Below are 25,456 nucleotides of genomic sequence, written 5' to 3' on the forward strand. Positions count from 1 at the left end.
AAAAGATACAGTCTATGCTCTACAGGTAAGGCATCATCTTATGCGTTCACACTATCAGAATTCTATGCAATAACGTTTACATTCTTAATAATAAAGCAACTCATATCCATTTTTAAAATCCTAATATTAATTTAAACATCTCCCTAAATTATTGCAGTTTTGAGTAGTTCTGAAGTGCACTTCAATATAGCAAGCCATTCTATCGCCTCCTCTCTCTTTACCAAATCCGAATCACCTAGTGAGTTCTTACATCTTCCTTTCTTTGGACACAATGCCCCTTCTAATATTAACCACTCCTTAAAGCTCACTGAATCAAATCAAGCCCTGGTGTACCCTCCCCCCTCTCTCTCTCTCTGGGAGTATTTGAGAGGACAGAAAATTCTGACTTAAAGGTGTTCACCTGTTTGGATGTATCCGACACATGTCTTTCAAAGTGATTGATGTTTTATCAGTGTTTTAGCAATGCACTCAATAATGCACCACTTACTCATCTCCTTACTATAATATGCAAATGCACCCAGGAACTAAACCAATTTTAGCATCATGACACTTGGTCCTCTTTCAATGAAAGTCTAACAGCAAAGCTTTTCTCCAGCTCTTTCCTTGGGTTTCTACTGCTAATGCAGTAGAAAATAGGCTGAATTCTACTGAAATAGGCTCTCTCTCTCTTCTGTGATTGCCAGTTTTTCCGTGGATCATTTCTATACAGCCTTCTAGTGCCATCCAATCATCAGGTACAGGAAATTTTTCTTCCCCAGCCATTAGGTTTTATACAGGGTATTTTTCATTGGCACTCCTCCAAGGCCTTTTTTGATCATCTATCAGATGTTGAGATCACCTAGAGATACATGTCTCTCCAAATAATCAGAGTTGAGCATTATATTTCATTTTATACACTTACCTCTAGCAAGGTGTTCAGAGTGTAGTAGACACTCATCATTTTGCCTTGAACACAGTACATAGTAATAGTGCCTACAAAATATTAGCTAATGATGCTAATGAGTTGGGAATGTGTTTAGTTAAATAGAGCTGCTAAGCTAAGAAATATTGTGAAAAAAATAAACATTTTCCTGTTTACAAAGTGTTGGCTGTAGGAAGAATGAGAATGAGGACATTTCAATGCTCCTTGCCTTTTAAATGCACCAGAACTGCATCTGCATTCGAGGAAGCTTTCCCTCAGGAATACCTATCACATGAAATTGTGAGACTTTGATGCTGCCTTTACAATGTGGATCAAAGGCTGAGATATCAAAAACATACTAACAGCACAGTTCATACCTTGTTCCAATAACAACTTGTGTTTGAGAGATCAGTTACCAGCAGATATTGACATGTAATGCTTATGAATCTCATTAGCAAAGGCAAATCGGACTTAATCTCGCTGTGCAATGATGGTATTACTAGACTTTTATATAAAGTTTCTCAAAATAGTAAGCATATATAGATGCACATATGTATATCTAAGTTTCTGTGTTTAAATGAGTTACTCACGTGTGGCATGAGAATGATACAGTGCCAACAGGTATGACATCATTTACTTTGACCCATATTTTTAATAACTTTTACAGGTTTCAAGGGTACAAAAGACTATTGGTAAAGGCATTGCACCTTGTGCCTTTTTATTAGCACAGCCACTTTCCAATACAACATTGTATTTCAAGTTGTATATACAAAATAGTGATAGTTATATGATAAATGTTGCTAAAAAGGTTGATAAACCAAAGTATTTTATTACTTTCTGACCTCTAGTTTCTTCATATGCAACATATAGAGATTAATAATGCTCAATTTAGACAATTATGGAGATAAATAAATTCATGTGTATAGTTATATAAACACTGTTACATTTAACTTTCTTTAACACTTGGTCTCTCTGTGTATATGTGTGTGTAGCTCACTTAAAGATTACTTTCATAGCACATACAAGGATGTAGGGTCTGCCTCACACTAAAGAAATATTAATTTGATATTGTGGCCAAAAATATCTCTATCATCGCACATGCTTATCATGATTTGAATATTTAAGAAAATTCAATTTCTGTTCTATTATTCATATTCTTGGATTATTATCTGGCCAAAGGTATTAGATAATTTAAAAGATATAAAGACACTGCTAGTCAGTTGGAACTAATTTTGTAGAAGCCCCAATTTTCAATTTATTTTTATTTCCTTTCCATATTGCTATCTTTCCCTTCCATATTGCTTTCTTTCCCCCTTTCAAGAAAAACAGAGGCTGTATGTCTGCTCTGTCTTGGCAGTTTGCAGAAGTCTCCTCCCACCCTGCAGCTTCCCCACTGCTATCATTGAGGAATTCCTTTACTACTGGAGAAGGTTTTAATATTCAGCAGGTTAAGGAAACCCATGGTCAGCTTTAGAATCTTAGTCTCTGCTGAGCTTTCAAGGTGTCAGGACCCTAAAATAATACGAACAGCAAGAGTACTAAATCTTTCATTATTTCCCATTTCCCCTTGAGCATACTGACTTTGCAATAAAGAAGCTGTCATTTACACTCTTCTTTATTGCAAGGTGGGTAATCGCTATAGGGTAAAAAAAAAAAAAAAAAAAAAAAGAAACTGTGTCAAGTTAGCCTGACTGCCATTGTGATTCATGTGTAATCATTGCACATTTGCATCTACCTCTTTTTACATGCAGGTACTTCATAGATTGGAAGAGTGATGGAGACAGCTACTTTACAATAGATGGGAATGAAGGAACCATCGCCACTAATGAATTACTAGACAGAGAGAGCACTGCACAGTATAATTTCTCCATAATTGCAAGTAAAGTTAGTAAGTATGGCATGGGCAGAATCGATGTTATACTGCATTTCTGTGGGTTTAACACTCTTAAAACGAGTCCCCGCTGAGATTTTTTTTATTTTTGGAATGACAGCTGAGTAGTCTCCCAGGGAAACTCAGAAACCTGTTCTTTTTCCTCATAGCATAAGTCCAGAGTAATTGTGACAGCTGCCAGAGAGCCCTGTTTGCAAGTTGCATGCATACCTAGAAGTGATTTTCATTGTGTGAACTCACCCTTCTCTGCTCAATGCTTTTCATAATTTGAGGAAGTGTCATTTTCTCATCCACAGATATTATTCATATCTCTATCATCTAGAGTAATGAGAGTTAGGATGGAAGAGAAATAAGCGGATGAAATCACTTACTATAAGATATTTCCTGAATTTTTATGGAAAGCATTTTAAAATTTGTCCTTTTTCCTTTTCCTCCTGTTTCATGAGGGCATACATAATTGAAGAATGTGGGTTGTATTCAAGTTTTCAGCGCACTAGTTTAATTCATTGCTTAGAATATGTAGACTGTTTGGAATTCCTGGTGCTTAATTTTCGTATGGAATATAATTTTCTAGACTTAGAGTGAAAATAGAACTTATTTGTTTGATAAGACACTCAAAGATGTTACACACACATCTCAATTTGAAGGTAAGAAATATTTAGTACTTAGCTGTTGATATGAGTTTCTTTATGGGAAGTACTTGGTCCCCATACTTCAACTATGGTCTCTCTCTCTCTCTCTCTCTCTCTCTCTCTCTCTCTCTCTCTCTCTCTCTCTCTCTCTCTCTCTCTCTCTCTCTCTCTCTATCTGTCTCTCTCTGTCTCTCTCTCTATCTCACTCTCTCTGTGTGTGCATGCCCATGTGTGTGTGTATGTGTCTTCCTTATCTTACCTCAAGCACCTCATAGAAATTTATAACAATTTAGATACCAATTTTGCTTTTCAATGAAAGAACTATGAACATTTGTTCTCATCATGGTTATTATTCAGTGTTAAATCAGTGTGGATGTAACTATGGAAGAACTATGTTTGTGGTTTTAAATGTGTGAGCATATGTGTAGGAGTGTGTCCCTGTTTATGTACATTTGTGTGGCAGAATATGCTTAAACGTGTTTAAATGTCTCAGGAAGCCAGAGTTCAGTGGCAGATGAATGTCATGACTTAGAAGAGGTTCACAGGGCTGTTTAACACAAAAGCTATCATGGGAGACAGAGGCATACTAATTAGACTAGTTTAAGCCGACACCTGAACTAGCATACCCTATTTACTACTTGGGTGTTTAATATCAAATGCAAGTCCTCATTTTGTGCAAAAAGAATGCTATTAACTTAACTTCTTCCTTCAGTTTTGTTTACTTTTAACAATTTCTTTAAAAAGTGTACAGTTAAAATAGTTCTCCAGATCTCAATTACATTACAAGCCAGTTTTATTCTATCATGTTTCTTCTAATTCTTGAATGTAAATTGTGATGTTTAATATTGATTGACAATTAGATGGGACTCCTTATGACCTAAGAGGTAAATATCAAGTCAGTTCTGTAAAGGATTATGAAAATTATGTTAGGTTCTTGCAATATTTGAGTCTGTGATGGGTTATATAATTTACCTAATCTGTTGAAAGTAGTCAGCAGCAGCCCACGGGGTTGAATGCTACATTAAAAGAGGAAATCCAGCTGATCAAAAACATGCTTTTATCTCAGCTTCCTGACTGTTAATACAATATGACCAGTGGCCTCAGTCTCCTGCTACAACAAAGGGACCCACATGAAGCCTGAGTGGCCCATTGGCTACATCTCTGTATTGGGCCTAGATGCAGTCCATGCAAGGTCCTTACTTGGTGCTTCAGTCTCAGGAAGCTCGTCTGCGTCATAGTTGCCTCTGTTGGTCTTCTTGTGAAGCTCCTGTCACCTCCGGGTCTTTTTTTCTTTCTCCTCACTTTTTCACAAGGCTCTCCTCACTCTGCACAGTGTTTTGCTGTGAGTCTCAGCATCTATTTCAAGGTGCTTCTGGGTGGAGACTCTCAGCGGACAACTCAAACACAAATTTAAGTGACAGAAGAAATTCTGAACTGCAGCTTTCTGAACAATCTATGCTCAGAAACAACTGCTTAGGTAACTTTCATGATCAAAGCACGAAGCAGCTGAGGCTACTACTCAAATCAGACAAGAGTCATTCATTCCTTGGTCCATGAATTGTCCAATGGGTGGAATCTATTCAGTCTACAATAAGTAAAATATCTCTGAAATGCCTCACCAAATGCTTTACTTGGGAGGTATTTACATGCAAATATCTGGTTATCCTTTAACAGTTGAAAATGATAAAGCTTAATATTGCCAGAGATATTTTATGTTGTGTTAATGATTTTTTTTTACTTTTCATATGATGAGTTTATATACCCCATAATGAAACTAATTCAAATTCAACATGAAATAAATTTATAGTGAAAAGGACCACTTTCAGAAAACGGTATCCCTCAATATTATAACAATGGTTGTATCATACTTGGAGATGTTTTCTTCATTTGCTTTGGACAGTTGGGAGTTGTATGACCTAGCTCTGTGTGGAGGTCATGAAACAGCTTATAGGAGCTATTTCATTCATTCTACATGTAGGTTTCCTTGGGAATGTATTTGGGACATTAGTCTTGGCAGCAATCAACTTTAGCCACTAAGTTATCTTATAGGAAAGTTTCAGGGACATTATTATAATACCAGACTTTTTATGTATCAAATGCAATTTGATAAGTATTTTTAGAAATGTTTTTCATATACATAACCATCTTAAGTAAGTTCCTTTAAGAATTCTAAAGATTGTAAGACTTGATAGCATAGTGCCAGATGCTCCAATGTACTAAGGGTAAGCACAAATTTGGGGAAAAAAACAAGTAGACCCAACCACCAAAACTATCTATAGTGATTCGAAATTTACTGAGTATTGAGCTCTAAATGCTATTACTTTAAATAAGTTAGCATATTTTGTATTTTTCTATTTAAATATTTTTCTATTTATGTGCAGAGCTAGGTGGCTTATCAATTTTTTCTAATTTTGTTTTCTTTTGGTCAAGTAGCTATACGAAAACCCTTTTATATTGTCAATGAAAAAATTTATTTATAAAAGATTTGTCAACATTTCAGTAATATTTGCAAGGATCATATTTGAGGAAAGAATAACTTATGAAGATTTTACACTATTTTACCAAGAATTATTATATACCATGTCTATAAAAATAATATTTTTGTCACCATAATAAACTCCAAATTATCTTGGGAATGGTATCTTTTATCACTATTATATGTAACAAAATTATGACTAACTGTAAATTTATGTTTTAATACTAAGCACATTACTTTGTAGTTTTAGGTACTTATGAGAAGATGATAATAATATAATGGTGTAAAAATACTGTAAATTAATCTACTTGACTCATCAATTTCCACATGCAGCATTAATCCCAACCTTAATTTTTGTTGCAATTACTATCTTGCCTCATTTTGCAGTTAAAATTGCATTATAAAATTTAACATTCCAGCACTCAAGAGGCAGAGGCAAGTGGATTGCTGTGAGTTCAAGGCCTGCTTGGTCTACAAAGTGAGTCCAGGACAGCCAAGGTTAAGACGGAGAGACCCTGTCTCAAGAAACAAAACAAAAACAGCAGTAAGAAAACAAAAAAAAATGTATTAATATATACAGTTTGATGGTATAACATTTTCTAAGGATAAAAAGCAAGAAATATTTTATAGCAGGATATTTTTATCCTATTGATATCATCTATCCTTCTTATTCTGTTTATATATAGGGAACCTCTCAGTTAAATATGACATTCCGGTCACCAGACCATAGCCTTACAAATCATTATTGTCTATGACATATCACACATACAGAATATAAATATTTCCAATCATATATTATATAAATGGAAATAATTTAAAATGAAGCATATTACATGAATAACAACTCAACATTTCTTTCTTAATGCTAATATTTATCAATATTTAGCATTTTGTTATGAATATGGTAAATAAAAAAGCTTTTTCCTGGAGAGCATCCTCAGTATATATAATTCATAGTATAGTTAACCCTTAGTGTGTTGGAAACAAGGTTAATTTTTAAAACAAGATTTAGTCAAATGTCTGTGAGAAATGAAAAACTGCAAGAAAATCATGTTAAAGTGGATAACATAAAATAAGTAAAGAAGCAAGAGACTTAGTAATCAACAGAAATATGACGTGGATTTTTCCCAAAAGTTCATGTCATTTCAAACTAATTCCAAGAGTACATATATGACCAGCATGCACATCAAATTTCACTCATTATCACTGTTCTTTTACTATTTACCATGAGTTTATTGAACACTCCGTCTTCCTATAGGTGTCAAAAAAGCATAACACTAAAGCTATTATCTTATTCACTCATTTTCATTTCTAATCAATTCAAATATTCACTGAAATTATTTTCTTTTTTCTTAAAATTTTTTTTTTTTTTTTATCCTCATTGGGTTTAAGGGAGACATCCAACAACAACAACAAAAAAAGAGAAATCAATATCAACTTGTTATGGTTTGAAAAGAAATCTTGATGGACATTAGGTGAACATAGGGAATGAAAATAAACTGTATATTTGTAAAGGGTATAATTTTTAATATTTCAATTATCTTGGAGGAGCTTTAGAGAGGGTAAATATTAGAAAAACATATTGTACAAAAATTCCAAAAACGATTTTAAAAAATTGTAGAAAATAGGTGTTTTGACATATCTGATATTGAAAATATTTATAAATATCTAAATATTTACCTGCAACTCTGATAATAGGCTGAATTTCATTTGACAGATAAAGATAATATTCACATATGAAATTTTTAAATTTGAATGAAATAATTTTAAAAGGATTATTCAAATCATTTAAAACCTATTTACATGAATTTGATCAAAGATATTGTTCTGGTTAGTTTTGCTATCCACATGGAAAAAATCAGGCGTCATTTGGGAAGAGGAAATGTTGAGTACTGAAATCACATTGGCCTCTAGGCATGTATGTGGGGTATGCTGTTTGTTAAATGATGTAGGAGGACCAACCCACTGTTGGCATTATTGTTCCTTAGCAGTTGGGCCTGGGCTACATAAAAGAGACAACTGAGAAGCCAGACAAGCAAGCCGGTAAGCAGCATTCTTCCAGGGTCTCTGCCACAGGGCTCCCCCTGGGTTCCTACCCCAACTCCTCTCAGCCTGTCTTGAAAAACAAACAAACGAATGAAGAGACAGATAGATGGATAAATAGATAGATAGATAGATAGATAGATAGATAGATAGATAGATAGATAGTTTTGGGTCTGGCGTGGAAACCATCTGTAATGTGATATTGGAGTACTTGCCTTATAGATTTTAGAGCTATCATATGATCAACAACTCATCTTACAAGCTCTCTAGTGAGAAGTAATATTCTACCTAAAGAAAACTGTGGACTAAGATAATATCCTCTCATATATATATCTAGAGTGCCATTTAGCAATAAGGAGAAAAGCATGAAAACAGCATTTTATATGAATTGTAAGTCATCTTTTAAATATAGAATATATTTTCTCCAGGTTTTTCACATAAATTTTTATTCCATCTGTGCATATTGGCTAAATTAAAATTTTAAATAGTTTTACCAGCATCCAATACTTCTCAAATTCTATGTGGTTTTACTATCAAATGTCTGCATCAAAATATTGATGATAATTTTTTTTTTTTTTTTTTTTTTTTTTTTTTTTTTTGGTTTTTTCGAGACAGGGTCTCTCTGTGTAGCCTTGGCCATCCTGGACTCACTTTGTAGACCAGGCTGGCCTCGAACTCACAGCGATTCGCCTGCCTCTGCCTCCCGAGTGCTGGGATTAAAGGCGTGCGCCACCACGCCCGGCTGATAATTTTTTAAAGATTATCCCAAATATGGATATAATGGCTCAAAAATATGTCATTAATTTTTTAACACAATTTGATAAATACCATCTCTAAATGAAATAAATCTATATTACTTTAACATATTAAATATTCTTGCAAAATATTTTAGATTCATTTTATAGCAGTAGTTTGAAAACAGTGATGTTATTGCTTCAATTGTTGGAACTTAAACTATAAAATAATATATGCATAATATAATAATGAATGGGGGAATCTTGGTACTTTAGGGTGCACAGGATATTTTCATACAACAAAGAATTATCTTGGTTAAAATGTGAAAAAAAAATTCCCTTCAGAGAAATACTATTAATACCAGGATTATAGTGATGCTTTTTACAACATTTACTGATGAAAATGGGTGTTAAACCACATTTGAAGAGAAAAACAGCAGTAACATGCCAAAAGTGAATTTGTGGTGGATTATAGTAGGACTTGTATAATTAAATTATTTTTTATAGATTATGAAAGTACATTTCTGTGATAAATTTAGGTAATTTAGAAAATTTGTTGCCTGCTGAACACAACTCTTCTTCTAATAGACCAAATAAAATAGAGTGTGGACCTTGCATTTTGACCATAAGATTCACTTAAAAGAATATATTAAAAAAAAGTCTGAGCCTCACATCATCTGGTTAAAGAATTGAACTGATATTTTATCTTTGAAGAATTTTATTAGTATTTTACCTTATGAATTTGTTCACTAAGTAGTTTTATAGTCTCTATATATGAAATTTCAGGAAACTTTGATTCAAAATTTGGTCTTTTTACTTTTTAGTTATAAACTTTGGATAGGTTTATAAAACCAATCTTCAGAGTTTTATGTGCAATAAGAAACTCATAATAATGTCTATATTGTATATGTTGTGAGTCCAACATCACCTGTTCAATGTGTTTTATATAAACATTACAACATAATAGTCCACTGCTTTGTAATTATGATTGTTACCCAGTATCTTTAAAAAATAACTCAAGTTTACCTGTTTATTGGCTTCTATAAATAATTATGCTAAACAAATAATAAGCATTGAGAAAAAGTAGATTTAATAATCTGTGTTTTGTAGATTTAAAAAAGAGATTAACAACAACTTACAATGTTCATTAAAGATTTTTTTGTAATATTATATCGTTTAGGAGTCAAACATACAAAAAAAAACTATTTAAGCAATCTACTTTATATAAAGAATCTGAGTACAGTAAAGGGATAATAAGGATAAAATCGGTTGTTAAAATTCAAACGAACCTCTTCAATCAAATAATATACAATGATAAGTATACTACTATGTATTCCATGTTTCTAAATATTCTCCAATATTATCCATGTACTTCCACTAATTGCAATAGATACTGTAGGATTTAAGTGATGGCTTCATTTTTATCTTTTTGTGCCTGTTTGGCTATGTGATGATAGATTTTATTGTTATATATTAATTCATGAAAATATCATAAACTTCTGCAAAGTGTGTTTTATTGACAGCAAGATGCTCTAGACTTGTGAGAATAGGTCAGATATTAAGACTTTTAATACCCTTTTCAATATTCAACCTTAAGTATTATGAATCCTTATTTCATGGAAAATTATAATTTATTAAAGAACTGAAAGAAAATATGGTCTCTTTTTAACTTTTGTAATTTTGGGTTTGTGTCTGACTCTACACTCTTTTAGCTCTGTATTCTGAATAGGACCATCAAAGATTTGAGTCAGTCTATTTCTCTGTAAAATTATGTTAGAAAATATTCTCTAGATTAGCTTTACACATACCTTGTGCTTTGTAGTTGAATACTCTAAAAATTTATTCCCCATTTTTATTTTACACATAATAGGAATCCAGATAATAAGTCCCTTGCCTGAGTAAAAAGTATGTAGCATGCATTTTTCAGTGGGTCATTGCTCCTAATAAATTGACCATGTGAGGCAGAGGGTGTAGGAAGGGACTAAGTGAATCTTTATCAAAACTGGGGTTATTATTTATTCCATAAATACTCTTAGCATGACTATTGGCTTACTGTAATCCAACCATTGATTCTATTTTACTTGAATCTATGCCCTTTATTTTTATCAGCAAGTATGAATTGAAATATTTTCTTACATATCTTGAGTATTTTATATATTAAAACTTTTGATTATATAGCTGCAACACTGAAAACTATATTTTATAGTTATATATATATAGTTAGATATATATAGTATATATATGTATACAGTTATATAATAGACACACACACATATATATATATCTGTGTATATGTATATATATATATATATAGTGAACTAACCCTGGAAAGATGGCTAAATTATAATTGGGGGATAGCCCTGCCCTTTTGATAACATATCAGCTGCATAGTTATTTCTCCCTGCTAATACTGTCTTTTCTTGATCCCTTACTTATCCTTGGAGTTTCTGCAGCTGGTATCTTATAATTTCCCATAATAGAAGATGATTTTCCATTTGATATCAGAGGTAGTTAAAAACAAATACGATTTTCAGGGAAGCAATATCCATGTTTTGTAATTATTGTTTATTTTTTGTTTTATACAGGTAATCCATTATTAACCAGTAAAGTTAACATAGTAATTAATGTCCTTGATGTCAATGAATTTCCTCCAGAAATATCTGTGCCATATGAGACAGCTGTATGTGAAAATGCCAAACCAGGACAGGTATGTTGTCAATATTGTTAATGAAGTGTGTACAATGGCCCTCTGTATGTTTGAGATTTTGTTTTAAGTCCAGATGTGTATACACATACACATACCTATTTTATGCATCATATATCTTTATAAAATTAAATATGAATGATTCTAGGCTCATATGAATTCATGTTAGATGCATGTATGTAAATGTAATACCACAGTAACATAGCATCCTAATTTTGGAAATGATACAGAATATAACCAGGATAAGCTTACTTACTGATTCAGTGTCTGAAATAGAAAATGAAAATTTAGTATTGGTATACTAATATATAGTTTCATTTCAGTTATTTAAATTTTTGAAGAGATAACCTAAAACTTTGTATCTTATATTGATTTTAGTTTTCAAATGCCCCACTATATTAAGATTATTTTACATTGATATGAATTTTAACTCAATAAAAGTCTTGTTATTGTCTAAATGGTAGGCTTTGTTAATTATTCTCCGTCAAGTCAACAATGCTGTAAATTAAATATTTAAACTTGGGGGAAAGTAAATTTCATTTTATATCAACTCCCTTTCTCATGTGAGAAAAATGACAAATATACTTATTTTTTAACAAATATATTTTGTAATCTACTAGAAAAAAAATGTATCTAACAGAGATGACTCTGAAGTCTCTTGTGAGTTTTCAAAGTGTGTGGTTTGGGGGAACCTAATGAATGTGGACCCAACAGTTATGACACTTCACTAAAAACCACACATTAGAACAATTTATCTATTTTCTGTTATTGTCCAATAAGTAGAAATATAAGAATGTGTATAGGTATGTGTTTTGTCTCTGTATCAATTTATCAGCATATATAGATCCATATCTACCATTAATCTAGCCATCTATATTTTTAATCTATCATTTATCATTGTGAAAGTGAGATTAAAACTAAAGTGTTGGTACTATGCATATCATTGATATCATATATCAGTTTTTCTTAAGAAAGGACCTGGAGGAGACAAGAGCTCCATAAGGGGACCAATGGAACCGACAAATCTGGGTGGGGGGGGGGGAGCTGCAGAAACTGATAGATGAACCAAGGACCGCTCATGGTGAAGACCTAGACCCCTCTGCTCAGATGTAGTAGATAGGCAGCCCAGTCACTTTTTGGGTTCCATAATATGAGGAGTAGGGGCTACTTCTGCCATGGACTCTCATGCTCACTCGTTTATTGATTGATTCCCCCAGGTGGCAACAGAGGATGAAGATAGAGGCAGCCCAGATGAGACTTGATAAGCTAGGGTCAGGTAGCAGGGGAGTGGAGTTCCCTATTTCTGAAGATTAGGAGAAAGGGGAGGGTGATGAGGGATGCTGGGAGGGTTGGACCTGGAGGTGACGATGGAGGGGGCTACAGTTGGGATGTAAAGTGAACAAATTTTTAAATTTAAATTTAAAAAAGAAAATATCTTGCTCCATCTTTCCCTCCCCACCCTCTCTCTTCCTCCCATACACAAACCTCATATGTGTGGTGAGTGTGTGTGTGTGTTTGTGCGTGTGGTTTTTTTAAATTTTTTAAATTAATTTATTCTCGTTACATCTCAATGTTTATCCCATCCCTTGTATCTTCCCATTCTTCCCTCCCCCCTATTTCCCCATTATTCCCCTTCCCTATGACTGTTCCTGAGGGGGATTACCTCCCCCTGTATATGCTCATAGGGTATCAAGTCTCTTCTTGGCAATCTGCTGTCCTTCCTCTGAGTGCCACCTGGTCTCCCCCTCCAGGGGACATTCACTTACCAGGAAACTGAGACAGAGGGGAGGACATCCTATTGGGACTCTAAATGAGAGACGCATGAGAGAATAGCAAAGTAGAAAGATCCAGAAGGTCCTAGAAACCTACAAGTAGAACATTATGATAGGCAGATTTGGGCCCAGGGGTCCCGCTCAAACTAAGGCACCAGCCAAGGACAATACAGGTGGTAAACTTTAAGCCCCTACCCAGATCTAGCCAATGTCAGAACATTCTCCACAGTTGAGTGGAGAGTGGGATATGACTTTCTCATGTGCGTGTGTTTTAAAAGAAAAAATTCACGTTCAAGATCTCATGTATGCACACTTTGCCTTGAACTTAATATGTATCAGAATAAATTTGAGGTTCTAATGTTTTTGCTTCTAACTCTGTACCATTGTATGTACACTAATGCGTCACCACGCCCAAATTATAAGAGGGTGAATATCAAGTATTGGGCTTTGTACATTCTAGGCAAGGACAGTTACAAGCAAAATAATCCATAGATGTTAAATAGGTTTCATTTATTGATGTTAGTTAGCTTTAATTTCTTGTAAAACACAGCACAAAATTTAAGACCTATTTATTGATTGTTAAATAATAAAAGGAATTTAAGGTTAAATAGGGCAATGCTCTGAGGACATGGCTCTAACTCTCTATTAAGTAAATTTCATTTTTAGATGGTGAATGTATTATAGCTTTCTATGAGAATAGAGCATGTAAAATGAATATGTATGTATATTGTGTTTAAGTGAATGGCTTCCAGGTGTGGTCTGTTTAGTCCAACATAAGCTGTCTATACATGGGAAGTCCAAGTATACAATAGTTGCTCAGTCCATAAGCCTGGGAGTCTCAGCTGAACATATATTTGTGCGTGTGTGTGTGTGTGTGTGTGTGTGTGTGTGTGTGTGTGTGTGTGCGTACGTGTGTGCGTGCGTGCGTGCGTGCATGTTTTGAAGAAATAGCATGCCGGTGGAAGAATGAACTTGACAGTGAGAGCAAGGGCAAGCAGGCAAAAATCAATTTCTTCTTTTTCTTATATCTTTTATATAGGCTGACAGCAGAAGGTGGGGCCCATATTAAGATTGATCTTTCCCCTCAAAAGATCCAGATTTCGGGTGGGATTTCCTACATTAAATAATACAGTAAATAAAATTCCCATCCCAGATATTTGGATTTTAGTTAGTTTCCATATGAAGTCAAGTTGAAAATCAAGAATAATCATCAACAGCTTTTATGGTGAAACTTAACTAAACTTTTACTTTCCGTGATCTAGCTCTTTAGATGATATGTTATCAAAATATAACCAATAATAATTATATGAGACAAATAAAATATATTCTTGGGTAGGAATTCATACTGAGGTAATGGTCTGAGATTCTTACTACTTTTTTTTTTTTTTTTTACTTTTCTTGCCTCTAATATTGATAAAGACACTCCTCCAATACTAGTTGATCCCTTATCTATCTGTTGTTTTCATCCATCATCTATCTATCTATCTATCTATCTATCTATCTATCTATCTATCTATCATCTCTCACTTATCTATCTCATCTATCTGTCATCTAAATGTCTATCTTTCATCTATATTTCACCTATCATATATATTGTATTACCTATATATAATCTATCATATATATGATATATACATGATATATCATATATATACCTTTGTAGTGAAGTAGAAAGCAGTCTTGAGATTAGATTATAACAAGAAATCATAACAAAAAGTAAAAGAGGAATTGCAATTCTGAAAGTCTTCTTGTATGTATTTTGCATGCCAAGATTAGGATCTTTTGTGGAACATCTAATCTGTTACTAAAGAAAATCCTGTTGAATTCATATGCTTGTTTCTTTTCCATATTCTTAGTCCTTTCCCTTACATATTTCCTAGTATTTTTTTTTGCAGCATTCTTAGATATTCTATCTGCTATACCTTCTAATTTGATGATCTATGAAGTTATTTACAATGTTTACTTATAGACCCTTAAAATTACTTTTATTTTAAATTTGAAGGGCACAAAGCTGAAGCGCTTAGATTTTAATAATGACATGTAAATTCTGGGAGCAACGCGGGAGACATTTTGAAATAGATATGTGATTATTTCTTTTTTCAAGTAGCATAAAACACATATTATATAGTCCTAAGCAATGGGGTGGGCATAGCATAGCAATGCAAGCAGGTATAATTTATTATCTGTCTCATTTCATTTTTTAAATAAGTCTTCTCTCACAAGTGTATTTGCTCTTTAATTTTGCTCTTACAAGTACATTTATATGGTCAAATGTCTTGTTTATAATAAGAATTTCATATTTAGTCTAAAAGGCATTTATTTCAGTTAATTTAGCATGGAGGCAAGTGCCTTTTAATTTTATTTTGCTTGCTAGAGAAGTTTTTATTCTGGTAAGCTTTTTGGTTACACAGATATTGATTTAGAATTAGCCTGTGTCCCCTGATTGTAGCTGCCATTATTGCTTGTAAATGCTAAGAGAACTGCTTACAAAAGGTATGTGTAAGTAATTGGGTCACTAATATTGATTCAAGGGTGTCATTCCTGTCTACTTGCATTCATTATTAAATAACGTTATTAGCCTGTTGTGTAAAGTTCCCTGAGAAATTGATGACTGACTTCAAGTTTAATCTCAACTTTGTTTCAGATAATTCAGATAGTCAGTGCTGCAGACAGAGATCTTTCACCTGCTGGGCAACAGTTCTCCTTTAGATTATCACCAGAGGCTGCCATCAAACCAAATTTTACAGTTCGTGACTTCAGAAGTAAGTACAACCACTTACAGATTTACGTATTATGTACTTTTGTCAAGGGGCATAGGGAGAGGAATCAGTTCTTTTCCTACAAGCCGTTTTACAAAGCAGAAATCCATACAGAAGAAGTACAAAAAGTTTACTAGAAACAAATTAATTACCCTAAGATGATTATCAGCCAATACTGCTCATTTTCATTATAAAAATGGCTAGACTTTTAAAGATTCTAGCAAAAAAAAAATTCTTTCTGGGATGTTCAGTGTTTTCTTGCTTTGAATGTAACAGTATAATGATGATCATATTTCTTATATATGCAAAAAATTCTGTATCCATTTTTTTTTTAATTTGAGAAACAAACAGCTCAATGATATGAGTTGGGAAGTTCAGCCAGTGTGAACAGGATTATATTTCCACTGAGTTCCTTCCTAGTGACTAAAACTGACAAAATTATCGTAATAATGTCAGCTTCAGAGCATCTGTATTGATACCATATACAAAGGATTTGATACAGTACCTAAAAATGTTTTTGTCAAGATGATTTTAGCCTCAACTGCCAATATACCTATGACTTTGTTTTGACAATATAATCTTGCCATCAAAACTACTACTTCTAATATTGCTATATCTACTAAAATTACAGGCCAGAAGATAAACATATATTAGATTAGAAATATGGGTACACCTCACTTGATGGTGGGGCTATTTCTTAATAATCTCATCATAAATGTAGAAAAGATTATATTACAAGTGATGTTTATTACCCATATCAAATATAAAATTCAATCTATCCTTCCTTAAGTGTTATCACAGCACCCACATTAACTTCAATATAGCAAAATATTCTAACAAAATTTTGAGTAGAATTTAAAATTTATTAAGTATTTTGCTATAAGTAAAAGCAGAGTATTTGTTTGGATATATGTCCCTACTATCATGAAGTTAAAAATGTAAGCCAAATCATTTCTAAGTCAGATTTGTATTAAGATTTACAAACATTATTTCTGTAGCCTTGTATGTTAATCTACTCTATGCACTTATATACTGTCTAATAAGTATTAAATATCTGATATAATATTTGCTTGATAAACTGAAGTCCTAATGGATCTTGTTTTTAAAACAAGTGAAATAATGTAATGGTATGTTGATGATGGTGACAAGTAACCTAAATCAAAGGATGTCTGGAGAAAAGCTAATACGTGAAGTGATTAGAGAGAAGAAAGCCTGATATTCCATATTTCTCATTTATGAATTCAAATGGGTTGGCTCCAACTTAATGTGAGCTGTGAAGGATGGTTGTAAGTAAAAATCATATCAAAATGTGTGGCTCGAAAAATAGCATATCATAATCTCATTTGGGAAGCTGCTAACCTGCACCCCCTGTAAACTCAGATAATTAATTTTATTCCTTCTCAAGTCTCTGATGGGTTTGAACACCAGATAGTATAGTTTTACAATTAATCTCAGTTGTTTAGGGGTTAAGATATTTTTAGATCTAGACAGATGTTTAAGTTGATACTGATGAGATATGATAGATATTGATTTACATTCAGAATTTTAGACTCATCAAGATAGGAAAGATGTTTTCTTGAAGGCTGTCAAATACAAATAACAAAAACATTAAGATAGTAACATTTATATAATTCTTGGTTGTTTCATGTGTCTTCTTGCTGTAGGTACTTTATTGTATATGTGTGTAATAATATAAATGTATATGTAAAAAGTAAAAAGTTAAAAAAAATCACTCATCAAAACAAAGTAGCATAGCCACACACTTTATCATGAAGATAATAACATTTTATAATGTATTTAGATAAAAATACATAGAAAATACTTCTGTCTTAGCAAATGGAGACTACGGTAGCTTGAGTGAAAACACACCCATAGGCTCAGACGTTGAACATTTGGCCACCAGTTGCTGGTACTATTTGGGAAGGATTAAGTTTGATTGGGGAGGTGTGTCTCCATGGCCTGCTTTAAGGTATCAGAAGCCATGTCACTTCCGGTCAACTTTCTCTGCTTACTGTTGGAGATCAAGACATACATTTTCAGCTCTGGCTCAGGGTGTTGCCTGCCTGTTTGCCTGCCTGCCTGCCTGCCTGTTGCCTGCTGGGCATCATAATCATGACTCTTATCCCATGAAGATTCACATTATCTCTATATCCTATAAAATTATTTGAGTCTTGCGGTCTTTTGACAGCAATAGAAAAATAACTAAAACATTATGACAGTGTCAGCCTATTTATAAGACATTTGAAAAGACTTAACTACATGAACTTAGAAACCTTTGAAAAACTGAGCAACAGTGTAATATGATCAGTTTTGTTGTTTAGAGAGATTGCTTTGACAGTGGTATGGAAAATAATATCTGTGTATTTTAGATTATGATATGGCTGTGAAACCTATAGTAGCTTGATGGAGAAAAGAACTGATAAAGATTTTTGCTGTGTCTTTTTTATTTTAATGAAGAAAGATAAAAATTCAAGATCCTAATTAAATATAACTAAATAGATGGTTAATCATCACATAGAAAAATGTCCTTTACACAATGCAAGTAGGTATACAATTTTCTTTGACTTAGGATAGTAATCTTCTCTAAGTAATTATATTCTATAAAGTAGATAATCAGTGTCTGATATAACATTTAGTGTGCAAAGTTAAAATTTTAATGAATTCAAAGACAATATTCATGAGCAGAAAATATAAATTAAAAATCTCCATATAATTTCTTGTGCTCCCTTTTATTATGAATTAAAATTTTAAATGTTTTTAGTTTATTGAAACATTTTAAGAATAGGAGTGATGTTTTATGTACCCTTTTTTTCATAATGCAAAGTATAAGTAATTTAGAATATTTATTTATCATTAAAAATAAGTTAGAAACAAATTTTTAACAAATGTTTTAGGTTTTTTTTCATATATATTGAGCTATAAAATATGAAGTAGTCCTATTCTCCAAGAACTCTATATTTTCTGCTGTCTCTTGTCCTAATTATGGTCACTCAGTTTATGATCTCCGACCATAAGCGGATCATTTGACTTAACTTAATGGAGTAATTCATTGGTGTTTGAAGAAATTGATGGTACCTCAGTCAGTCCCCCTTTTCTAAGGCTGTTATCAACTCAAATATTTGTCTCCACAGAACTCAACCCTGATGCACCTTGATGTACTGGGGTGGACTGATGATGGTGGGGCTCCCCTCTCTGAGGACAAGAGAAGAGGATGTAGGGGAAGAGGGTAGAAGGGAGGAGCAAGGAAGAAAGGAGGGAGGGGCCTACAATCGGGACGTAAAATGAATATATAAAATAAAAATAATTTTAAAATATTTGTCTTTACTTAATCTATTTGTGAAGATTGCTAATGGTGGTGCTATCTTGATGCTCTCCTTCATCTATAGTGATAATATATGAACCTCACGAAGCAAACCTTACTCATATCTCAAAAGCTTTCTACAGCAATAAGTATAGAGAAGTTGTCTGAGTAAAAGTTGGAAATTCAATTTTCAATTAATATAGTATAGATTGTGACTAATATAGTAATATATAATAACATAATTGTATTTTAATTAATAGTATACTTTTTAACTACCTGATTTCCAAGATTACATAAAATTTATATTAAAAATAATATTTTAAAGAGAGATTGTTTAATTGAAATGACTAAAAGAATATATTTGCTTGAATGTCTCAAGATAAAAAGTCTAACTGCATTGCCATAATTTTCACAGCCACTATTATTTAGCATTTTAAATTATCTGACTTTATATAATTACATATTTTATTTGTATTGATAAAATAAAAAATAATTATTGATTAATATACTGTACTAAATTTATAAATACTAGAAAATAGTAATTATTTAGAATTATAACATTCATAGATATTATTCCCACTCAATTAGATTTTGCTTTCAGAAAACAAAAACAAAAACATTAAGAGAACCTGACTTCTTGTGTATTATTCTTGTTGTAAATCTTTATTCTTTCTGAATGGAATTTCCTTCCACATGTTACCAGGATGAATGATTTCCTTTCCCAGTTTGACAGTGTTATAATGATATAATAAATAATTTAAATTAGGTGCATTATACTGATTTAAAAAGAGCTTTCTGCTACTTAGCTGATACTAATTTAAGACTTGAAGTGAAACTCATCATCACTATGTTATCATAAATATCATGTTTTTCAGACAACACCGCTGGGATTGAAACCCGCAGAAATGGATACAGCCGCAGGCAGCAAGAGTTGTATTTTCTTCCTATTGTAATAGAAGATAGCAGTTACCCTGTCCAAAGCAGCACAAACACAATGACTATCCGTGTTTGTAGATGTGACTCTGACGGGACCATCCTGTCTTGCAATGTGGAAGCAATCTTTCTACCTGTAGGACTTAGCACTGGAGCTCTGATTGCAATTCTACTATGCATTGTTATCCTCTTAGGTTTGTTTCCATATTGATCAGATTCTGTCTCTATCAATCTCTTTATTCTATCTTCTCCTCAATTTAGAATATCTATAAGCTTTTGGTTATTGAGATGGTGAAAAATAATCACTGTTTCTGGGTATAGTGGTACATGCCTGTAATCCCAACACTTTGGGGGACAGAGGCAAGGAGAACACTGAGTTGAAGACTAGCATGGTCTACAAAGTGAGTCCAAAACAACCAAGGTAACACAGAGAAACTCTGTCTCAAAGAAAGAAAAAGGAAGAAAGAGAGAAAATCATTGGTTACTTAAAATAATTTTATATTAAAATATTTTCTATTTTATATTTCTTATATAATGTCATCAATAATATCTTTAAGTCACAAGGAATATGCATTCTGAAAATATGACTCTTTTCACCATGAAATTCTTCATGATAAATTTCCATTCAAAGCTGCTTCTCAATTTTGCATACTATTAGTAGCAATTATCTAATAAAATCTATAATATACTTAGAGTAAATGGGGCTTGGAACTAAACAGAGAATTCTCAACAGAGGAATATCAAATGGTTGAGAAACACTTAAAGAAATGCTCAACCTCCTTAGTCATCAGGGAAATGCAAATCAAAACAACTCTGAGATTCCATTTTACACCCATCAGAAGGGCTAAGATCAAAAATTCAAGTGACACCGCATGCTGGCAAGGAAGTGGGGAGAGAGGAACACTCCTTCATTGCTGGTGGGAATGCAAACTAGTACAGCCACTTTGAAAATCTATCTGGTGCTATCTCAGAAAAATGGGAATAGGGCTTCCTCAAGACCCAGCTATTCCACTCCTTGGAATATACCCAGAAGATGCTCCAGCACACAAGAAAATTTGCTCAATCATGTTCATAGCAGCCTTATTCATAATAGCCAGGACATGGAAACAGCCTAAGTGTCCCTCAGTAGAAGAGTGGATAAAGAAACTGTGGCACATATACACTATGGAATACTACTCAGCTAATAAAAACAAGGAATTCCCGAAATTTGTGGATAAATGGATTGAGCTAGAAATTATCAATAAAGAGTGAGTTAACCCAGAAGTAGAAAGAATCAAATGGTATATACTCACTTATATCTGCATACTAGCCCAAGGGGCATGTCCCACGAAAGCCTTCACTTACCAGGAATCTGGGACAGAGGGGAGGACATCCTATTGGGACTCTAAATGAGAGAAGCATGGGAGAATAGCAAAGTAGAAGGATCCAGAGGGTCCTAGAAACCTACAAGAAGAACATTATGATAGGCAGATTTTTGTCCAGGGGTCCCGCTCAAACTAAGGCCCCAGCCAAGGACAATACAGGAGGTAAACTTTTAGCCCCCACCCTGATCTAGCCAATGGTCAGAACATTCTCCACAGTTGAGTGGAGAAGGACAGCAGGTTGCCAAGAAGAGACTTGATACCTTATGAGCATATACATGGGGAGTTAATCCCCCTCAGGAACAGTCATAGGGGAGGGTAATAAGGGGAAAATGGGGGCGGGGGGAGAATGAGAGGATACAAGGGATGAGATAAACATTGAGATGTAACAAGAATAAATTAATGAAAAAAAAAATAAAAACCAAAGTTTACAATAAAAAAAAATCTATAGTATATTTTTAAAAAAATCTAGAAGAATGATGCTTTGTAATGTCCAGGTCTATGAGAAAATGAAGAAAATAGAGAGTCTAGAAAAGAATCAGAGGGTAAACAGACACCCCAAAATGTTTAAATGCCCTTGCCCTGCTGTCACCAAAATCTTTCTACCTCTTCTGCATCCCAAAAGAAATTTGTTAAAATTTCTACTTTATCAGAGGAGAGCCATCTAACATATCCAGAAACACTGCTATGAATATATTTAAATCAGTGTATTTTTCTAACACTGTATGAGAACAATACATATCTACTAAAGAGTTTTCACTCTGGTATTAATTCTGTTCATATTTTCCATTTCCTAATTACTTTAATGAGAGAAATCATCTTATTTGTTGGTGACTCCTTTAAAACCAAAAGAAACAGATGCACATCCTGGCATTGAACTTATGCAAGCAGAGTTACCATTATAAATATTCTAACAACAAAGAAAATAGCTTTTCTTCTCTAGAATATAAGTGATGATAAAAGGATGTAGATAATACTATGTCAGCTGTTCATGGTGACATAAGGAGTGACTTCTAAACCAGTACAAACAGTATAGATATTAATCCTTTTTTGGATAACTTAGTTACACACACACAAAAAAAACATTCTTTATGTCCTCATAGTACACAATTTATTCCTGTCATATTTATACTGATGTTACAAACATCAACATATATATATATATATATATATATTTCAAACTATCTTTATTTTTTCCCTAACATTTTTTTCTCCCTTTTTTTCTTTTTTTAAAATTTATTTAAAGCTGAGAATGCTGTCATAGTTTTTTTCTTTTAATAAGAAAATAATTTCAAGTATGTGTTACACACAGCTATGTTATCATTGAAAAATTAAAATCTGACAGTCTCTGTCAAAAAAAAAGAAAGAAAAATAAAATCATTCATATTACATCTCAATTGCTATCCCATCCTGTGCATCCTCCCATTCCTCCCTCCCCTCCCGCTTTCACCCCATTCCCCTTCTTTATGACTGTGACTGCTGTGTACCTCCTCCCCTTGAATATGATGCTAGGGTATCAAGTTTCTTCTTGGTAGTCTGCTATCTTCAAAAAGAAACTATATATTTAAATAGAATTCTCATATCAGAAATTTTCCATGTTTAATTATTATTTGACTTGAACTAAACGCCTTCTGCTCTGTGATTAGATAGCTAACGGAATTGGAGAATACATGCACATTTTCTTAGAAAGCCTCCAAATATCCTAAGTATTCTCCTTGGGATCAGGAAGTAAGAATGCAAGCTCTTATCTCACCAATATTATACAATGATACTTGTAGCGTGCTTATCTACCATAACTCTCCCTAATATCCACAACTCACTTGTACTATTACAGATATTATTAATGCCTTTGTCTATAAATAAGAACTATCTGCATTTATTGTCTTGTATAAGATTCAGTTTAAAAAAGTGTGTTTCCTAACAATCCAGCCACATACTCTTTATTCCTTCACAGAGTGAGTATAAATAATAGAACTCTGTGCAGCTAGTGTTCTTTGTAGATAGTCTCCACCCATTTAATGGAGTCTGATTATTTACCCTTGCACTGCAAATGATTTGTTGTCTAATTTAATGTTTTAATATTTATTCTCTCAATACAATTTAGAGTATATTTTAATAAGAATATTGAAGTTGGTAATTTATCCATGAGTGAAATTTAAATGTTCCTTCATAGTGCGCTATCCATGCATCTTTGTATCATTTCTTTCAAATATCTAACACAGAGCTAAAAGAGACATTTTTCTCTTTTTGCCATTTTTATTGATACAATGTTTTCTAAGATTCTAAAATATTAAAATATATGTAGAAAAATAATTGATAATAGTAATAGAATTTCTTTGATTTCCTGGTATTTAGCATTTCCTTGCAAAATTGGTATTAGACTATTCACAGGCATATATAGATAACCTTATTTGTTATAATATTATAACTATAAACATACTATGAAATACAGCTACCTGGTCTACTTTAGCATTTATAGAGAGATGAAATGATATCTGTGCTTTAATTTAACAAGGTGTGATTTTGGTTTTTTGTAGCTATAGTTGTGCTGTATATCGCACTGAGAAGGCAGAGAAAGAAAGACACCCTGATGACCTCTAAGGAAGACATCAGAGACAATGTCATCCATTATGATGATGAAGGAGGTGGTGAGGAGGACACCCAGGCCTTTGACATTGGAGCTCTGAGAAATCCCAAGGTGATAGAAGAGAACAAAATTCGCAGAGATATAAAACCTGACTCCCTCTGTTTACCTCGTCAGAGACCACAAGTGGAAGATAACACAGACATAAGAGATTTTATTCACCAAAGGCTACAGGAAAACGATGCTGATCCAGCTGCCCCACCGTATGATTCCTTGGCGACTTATGCTTATGAGGGAAATGGTTCTGTGGCAGAGTCACTCAGCTCCATAGACTCTCTCACCACAGAAGCCGACCAGGACTATGATTATCTCTCAGACTGGGGACCCCGCTTTAAAGTCTTGGCAGACATGTTTGGAGAAGAAGAGAATTACAGCCCTGATAATGTTACCTAGGGAAGGAGAAAAGGCTGATATACATCTAGTGAAGAAAATCTTGATGAAAGTACAAAAATAACACACACACATACACACAAACACACAGACAGACAGACAGACACACACACACACACACACACAATGCTCCAAGGTTTTACAGGACAAGATTTTTTTTGATTATCCAGTTTCTAACAAGTTGCTCTTTTTGTCATATTGTCATTTTTGTTTATTCTGTAGACACACGATAAATCCTATAATATGTACTTGCTTTGTTCTGTTTGTTATTTCAGGAACACACTGAGAGGAACTCAGGCCTATAAAATACAATTCACTGACATGACAACCTAGAATGAAGATAGCTATGTGGCATCACAGTGGAAGAGTGTGAGATTTTTCTTAATTCCACTAAAGTGCCTATTGAAACTCTTATCATTTAAAGTGGTGTACATAGCCCTCTGCTGTGATAGATTTGCAGGATTCAGTGAGAAAGAGGAACAAAGCAGACAGTGTCTCTATGTCAAGGAGCAATAGCGACACGCTGACTCTCATTTCTTTCAAGAAAAAAGAATACTTCCCAAGCTCCATCTTCTTATATGGCAAAAGTTTTTCTCTTGTAAATTGTAACCTGGAAAAAAAAGTATTTGTTTTTTTCATTCCTTTCAGAAACTGGAATAAATGAGACATTATTAAAGTCAATATGTAAGTCATGAATTCTAAGCAATGCTTAAATCGTAGCATTAGTTCATGTAAAAGATGTCAATTAAGATGTAAGTTTATTCAAAAAATAAATCATACAGAAGGAAACAAAAGAATCCCTCTTTATAAAGAGAGGCCTCAGGGCTCAAATTCTAACGTCAAATAAACATTGTTTTGTTTAATTCTATAACGATATGTGGAAATCGGTTTTTAAAAATTACTTTATCATTAAGC

General features: G+C 33.3%; 1 protein-coding gene across 1 annotated transcript in view; it reads left to right on the forward strand.

Moving 5' to 3' along the window:
* Cdh12 (cadherin 12) overlaps positions 1-24,596 on the forward strand; it is a 293,116-nt gene extending 268,520 nt beyond the window's left edge. Inside the window, exons 7-11 of the mRNA XM_051150994.1 lie at positions 2,653-2,789; positions 11,263-11,384; positions 15,798-15,915; positions 20,089-20,340; positions 24,045-24,596. Of these exons, the coding sequence (XP_051006951.1) occupies positions 2,653-2,789; positions 11,263-11,384; positions 15,798-15,915; positions 20,089-20,340; positions 24,045-24,544 (1,129 nt within the window). The 3' untranslated portion in view covers positions 24,545-24,596. The remainder of the gene's footprint in view (positions 1-2,652; positions 2,790-11,262; positions 11,385-15,797; positions 15,916-20,088; positions 20,341-24,044) is intronic.
* The last annotated feature ends 860 nt before the right edge of the window (positions 24,597-25,456 follow it).

The sequence above is a fragment of the Acomys russatus genome, chromosome 9, assembly GCF_903995435.1.
Source record: "Acomys russatus chromosome 9, mAcoRus1.1, whole genome shotgun sequence".
Taxonomy (NCBI): domain Eukaryota; kingdom Metazoa; phylum Chordata; class Mammalia; order Rodentia; family Muridae; genus Acomys; species Acomys russatus.